This window comes from Carlito syrichta, unplaced genomic scaffold, assembly GCF_000164805.1.
Source record: "Carlito syrichta isolate Samal-C Ts95f unplaced genomic scaffold, Tarsius_syrichta-2.0.1 Scaffold303021, whole genome shotgun sequence".
NCBI lineage: Eukaryota > Metazoa > Chordata > Mammalia > Primates > Tarsiidae > Carlito > Carlito syrichta.
In genome coordinates, this window is record NW_007247117.1 from 41416 (window position 1) to 47761 (window position 6346).

General features: G+C 36.6%; 1 protein-coding gene across 3 annotated transcripts in view; it reads left to right on the plus strand.

Moving 5' to 3' along the window:
- The window catches only part of CCT6B (chaperonin containing TCP1 subunit 6B), a 57411-nt gene that overhangs the window by 19996 nt on the left and 31069 nt on the right, over window positions 1-6346 (plus strand). For 2 of the 3 annotated variants that reach the window (XM_008057463.1, XM_008057466.1), the window contains 2 exons: window positions 4181-4291; window positions 4439-4598. In XM_008057463.1, the coding sequence (XP_008055654.1) occupies window positions 4181-4291; window positions 4439-4598 (271 nt within the window). The remainder of the gene's footprint in view (window positions 1-4180; window positions 4292-4438; window positions 4599-6346) is intronic. The other variant, XM_008057465.1, reaches the window with a different exon arrangement.

A 6346-nucleotide genomic window follows, 5' to 3' on the forward strand; every position in this document is an offset into this window, starting at 1 on the left:
TAGAGATGAGGTCTCGCCTGCCCAGGCAGGTCTCGAACCCGCGGGCTCAGGCAGTTCACTTACCTTAGCCTCCCAAAGGTGGGAGATTACAGGCTAAGCCACCGAGCCTGGCTAATACTATTATATTTCATATACTATTTGTAAAGATTTATACTCATATTTCCAGCTTGATTTGCTCCTTATAGCTTTTTGAGTTTCACTCTTCCACTTGGTATTACTTCCTGCCAGCCTAAAGTTCATCTTGTACATATCCCTTAATGATAGTTTGCTGGAGGCATACTTTCAGATTTTGCTTGCTTGAAAATGCCTTTTATTTCATGTTTATTCTTTGATTCTTTCATTGTGTATAGTACTGGCCTAGCAGTTATTTTCTTTCAGCTGATTAAAGATATTGTTCTACTGTCTTCTGGCTTCCTTTATTGCTGTTCAGAAATGAGCTGTTAGGGTGAGGCACAGTGGCTATCACAATGATCATAAGATCCTTGCCTGTTATTCCAGCAGTTTGGAAGGCTGAGGTGAGTGGATTACTTGGCCAGGAGTTTGAGACCAGTCTGGGCAAAAGAGTATAAACTTGTCTACAAAACAAACAAACAAACAAAATACATTTAAAAAATTAGCCTGGCATGGTAACATGCTACTTGGGAGTCCCAGCTACTTGGGATGCTGAGGTGGCAGTATCACCTAAGTCCAAGGGGTTGAAGCTGCCATGAGCCGTGATTGTCCTGGTCACACCACTGAACTCCAGCCTGGGTGACAGAGACCTGGCTCAAAAGAAAGAAAGAAAGAAAAGGAAGGAAGAAAGAAAGAGAAAAGAAATTAGATATTTCTCTTTGTCTTTGGAATTCTATACTGTTACTATGATGTGTCTAGGTGTGGATTTCTTTTTATTCTGTTTGGTATTTTCTGGGCTAGATGCATTTGTGAATTAATATACTTTTCTGGTTCTGGAAAATCCCCATCTATTATCTCCTCAATCATTTCTTCTGTCCCATCCTCTCTTTTCCTCCATGTATCCTTGATGCTATTATTCTGTCTTTTATGTATTTTTAAATCTTATCTTTTGAGTTGTATTATGGATAATTTTTCTAGTGATCTATTCTGTTGTTCCCTAATTTACTCTTAAGCTATGTCTACTCTACTTTAAAACCAATCCCTTGATTAAAAAAAAAACTTTAATGAAATGTAATACTCACTGAAAAGAACATCTATCATAATGGTACAGCTTGATTAATTTTTCCCAGTATATCTGTATAATCAGTACTCCTATAACAGAACCAGTATAGTACCTTAAAAGCCCTTCTTTTGCTCCCTTTCAGCTATTATTTCTTCTAGGGTAGCCTGGATTTCTGCAGCAGAGATTAATGTTACCTGTTTTGTACTTGAATAAGTGGAATTACAGGTACTCTTTTGTGTCTGACTTTTTTCATTTAACACTTTTTGTGAAATTCATATTTTTGCATATATTAGTAGATTATTCATTCTTTTTGCTTTTTAGTATTTTCTTTTTTATTATAGCACAGTTTATTCATTCTACTATTTATGGAAATTTAGCTAATTTTCAATTTGGGGTCATCATGAATAGTGCTGCTATACATGTTTTAGCATTCTTTTGTTAACCATATAGATATGTGTGGGGACCCAAAAAACCAGAATTATTTTTTGGAAGGTAGGTCCCTTGTACGGGCTTTCCTCACTAAGTAAATGTTCTAGGACCTCATCAGCATCAATGTACCAGCCAGTGTTGTTGTGAGAGGCTGCGTTCGCCTTCAGTAAGTTATTTTTGGAGATTCCTTCAATGCATTTGCCCATTTCATGATGGGTGATTTACACAAACAGCCTGCCTACATCACACCGAGTGTTCAGCAGTTTTTGACCAAAGCCAGCATGACCTCCATACCCACCCTCCCTATTCACTGAATCTCATACTGAGTAACTTTTTTTTTTTTGCTTCCCTGGATGAAAAAATTCCTCAAGGAAAAACATTTTGCCAGTGTGGAAGATGTGAAACAAAAAAAGACAGGAACACTAAAAGACATCAAAACTGATGAGTTAAAAAACTGTTTTGAACAGTAGAAAAAGTATCCTGATAGGTGTATTGCAGCAAATGGAGAGTACTTTGAAGGTGACTGAAGTTTAAACATGTAAAAATAAATGCACAGTTTTTAAAAATAAATACATTCCAGGGTTTTTTGGGTCCCCTCTCATATGTCTGTTGTTTCTTTGAATTTTTAATGTCTGTGAGTATATGTGTGGATGTCTTTATTTATTTATTTATAAAAGTTTTATTTGGTTCTTTCTTAAGTCTGCCATGTCACTTTTAATGGTTTTCTATTTCCTGAAGATCTTCCCATACCTGCCCTTTTTCCTTTCTTTAAACATATATTTCATGTCTGATAATTATAATATCTAATGGCTTGTCTGCTTCTAGTGTTTATTGTTTTCTGCTGGTTCTCACTCATCATGCTTTGCTTCTACATGTGCCATTCAGTGTGTTTTTTAAAAGTATCAGTAAAAATAATTTGAGACCTAGAAGGAAGACGCCTTTCTGCAGACAGGATTTGTGTTTGCTGCTGCAAGAAGCCTAGGGACTGCTAGAAATTAAATTAACAGTTTGAGATATTGGGGGGCTATCCTTTTTATATTCGAATTCTGACTATAAGTCCATTTGAGGGTTGATTATTTTTAGCTCATGCTTCTGGATAACCGTGAGTATGTAACCCTTGGGATTCCAGCTTAATGTGAAGAGGATCTCCTATTAGACTTTCCACCTTGAATGAGCTCTAGGTTTTTAATTCTGTTTCTTATTGTGAAGTAATTGAAACAAAAGTTCAGATTTGCCTGGATTGTCAAATGACTTTAAGATAAAAATGCCTGCAGTTCCGGCAATTCTTTGTTACTTCTTGGGGTTTCTTTATTTCAGCTTTGGTGTAGTAATTATTTACTGTCTTATAAGCTCTTAAATGCTGTTAAAGTTATTTTTGTTTTTAACCCAGCATTTTTAGTTGTCTTTGCTAGTAGAGTTGGTCCAAATTAGCCTACTGTTGCTGAGGGTTCTTGATTTATATTTCAGAAGGGTATTTGTGGTTGCTGTGTGGGGAATACACTGTAAAACCAGTTGGGCAGGCGGTAAGGGGAGAGGCAAGGGTAGAAATAGGAGACCAGTTAAGAATCTGTTGTTATAGCACAGGTGAGAAATGAAAGTGGTTTAGATTAGGGTATACTTGGGAGGAAGGGGCAATGAGTTCACTGAGGACTTGACATGGAACTGAGGAGTCAAGGATACCTCTTGAGCTTCTTGCATGTTAAGTGGGTAACGTGGAGGTCCCATTTCTTGGGATGGAGAAGATGGGAGGAAAAGGTTTGGAAAATAAAACTTCAGTTTGTGAAATGTGTTTGAGATACCTGCTGGGCATCCATGTGGAGATGTTGAGTAGGAAGTTGGAGAGATGTATTTGGAGTTCAGAATAGAGGTCTGGGCTGGACGTATAGTTTTGAGAGTCATTAAGGTATATATGACTTAAGGCTGTGTGAGTTAATGAGATCATCTGGGATATGAATATAGATATAAAAAAGAGAAAGTTTAAAGTTTGAGCCCTGGGAACTCTAATGTTTAGAGTTGGAGAAGATGAGGCAGATTTGGCAAAGGAGACTGAGAAGGGGTGATGAACGAGGCAGGAAAGCCAAGACAGAGTAGTGCCCTCTAAGCCAAGATATAAAAGTGTTTCAATGAGAAGATAATCAGCTGTGTCATATGCTGCTTAAAGTTTGAGTAAGTTATTGTAAACTGACAGTTGATTCTTATATTTAGAAAACATTTTATTTTTTGATGGTTTTAAGAAAACTGATTCAGTAAAGAGGTAAGTGAAAGTCAAATATGTTAGGTTGGCTCAAAGAGCCGGGTGCAGTGGTGTGCATTTATAGTCCCAGATACTTGGGAGGCTAAGGTGGGAGGATTGTTTGAGCTCAAGAGTTTGAGGCCAACCTGGGCAATATAGTAAGAACCTTGTTTCTTAAAAAAAAAAAAAAGTTAAAGTTGGTGCAAGGAAACAGTATGTGCCCTGACAATTTTGTTACAAATTTAAGATTTAGAGTATAATTCTATTCAATTACAGTATAATTCTAACTTTATACCAAATTTTAGGATGTATATTCAAAGAAAGAAACATTACATTTTTAATAGGTTAATCAGAGGATTAATTTTGGATCATGGTGCCCGCCATCCAGACATGAAGAAGCGAGTAGAAGATGCATTTATCCTTATATGCAATGTATCTCTAGAATATGAAAAAACGTAAGTGTTGGTTTCTCTTTATAACTTTTAAAATTGTTTTTGCTAAAAGTGCCTGTAAATCTTTTTATTTCCTCCCAGATGTTTAGTGTAGACTCAGTCTACCTTTTCCCCCCTACCTTTACTAACTTGTTTGTCTTAATCTTTTAGAGAAGTGAACACTGGTTTCTTTTATAAGACTGCAGAAGAAAAAGAGAAATTGGTAAAAGCTGAAAGAAAATTTATTGAAAATAGAGTACAAAAAATAATAGACCTGAAAGATAAAGTCTGTGCTCAGTACAATAAAGGATTCGTTGTTATTAATCAGAAGGTGAGAAAGACAGGTTTTAATTATTTGTAAATGTTCTTTAGCATTTCTTGAAGTATGATCTGTGAACCCTCTAGTAGTCCCTAAGACCTTTTCAGGGAGTCTGTAAGGCCAAAACTATTTTCATTATAGTAATCAGGCCTTTTACATTGTGTTGAAATTGACAATGATGGTGCAAAAGCAGTAGTAGGTAAAACTGTTGATACCTTTGTACAAATCAAAGCAGTAGCATCAAACTATACTAGTAGTCATTGCATTCTTTATTGCCACACCACCACACACTTGCAGGTGAAAAAAAAGGCAGTTTCATTTAAGAATGTCTTGGGTCAAGTGGTAAAACTTATTAATTTTTATTAAATTTTGGTCTTTAAATATGCATCCTTTTACAAGTCTGTGCGACAAATTATGAATTATACAAAGCACTCCTATTGCATACCAAAATATAGTGGTTGTTTTGAAGGAAAGTGCTTATGTAATTGTTTGAGTTGCAAGCTAATGCTAACCTAGCCCCCTTTTCATGGAATACCATTTTTATTTGAAAGAATAACTGACAAACTATGGTTGTTTAGTTATGAGTATTTGATAGATTTTTCTAAACAATGAGGGAAGCATTTCTGTGACTTCAAGGAAAACAACTGATATTTTTTTACTGTCAGTGATAATATTTGAATTTTTCTTTTTTTTAAAGACAGGATCTCACTCTGTTACCCTAGCTGGAGTGCAGTGGTACAATTGCAGTTCACTGCAGCCCCGACCTCCTGGGCTCAAGTGGTCTTCCTGCTTCAGTTTCCTGAATAGCTGAAACTACAAGTGTACACCAACAGTCCTGACTAATTTTTTGATTTTCATAAAGATTAGGTCTCTCACTATGTTTCCTAGGTTGGTCTCGAACTCCTGGGCTCAAGCAAACCTCCCACTTTAGTCTCCCAAAGTGCTGGGATTGCAAATATGAGCCACTGCACCCAGCGTTTTGATATTATATAACCATAAACCATGTCAACATTTGGAAGCTTTGCCTAACTCAGTGAACTAATAATTTCTTTTCTTTCTTTCTTTTTTTTCTTTAAGGGGTAGGGTTTCACTATGTTGCCTAGACTGGTGTCAAACTTCTGAACTCAAGTGATCCTCCCACCTCAGACTCTTAGAGTGCTGGGATTACAGACCTGAGCCACCATGCCTGGCCCAGTAATTTTTAAATGACAGAAAAAGGCATGATTTTACAAAAACATGCACAAATAGATAATCCATTCAAAGTGTGAGATAGCATGAAAAGTTCATAGGTATGACTTCATATTGAAACTGACCTTTGAGAAACAACTACTTTTTAAGTTTTGGAATAATATTAAAGAATAATATCCGCAGTTATCTGAAAAGGCTATTAAAGTATTCTTCTCTTTCCATTATTTATTTGTGTGAGGTCAGATTTTCTTCTTATATTTGAATCAAAATAGCATATCATACCAAGTTGTATAGAGAAGCAGATACAAGAATCCACCTCTCTTTTATTAAGACAGACACTAGATTTGCAAAACATAAAGCCATTCCACTACTCTCACTGTATATATTTTTGTTTTGAAAAGTATAGTATAAAGCCGAGCTCGGTGGCTCAGCCTGTAATCCCGCGCCTTTGGGAGGCTGAGGTGAGTGGATTGCCTGAGCCCGCGGGTTCGAGACCCGCCTGGGCAGCGAGACCTCATCTCTACAATAAATCAAAAAATCAGCCGGGCGTGGTAGTGCATGCCTGTAATCCG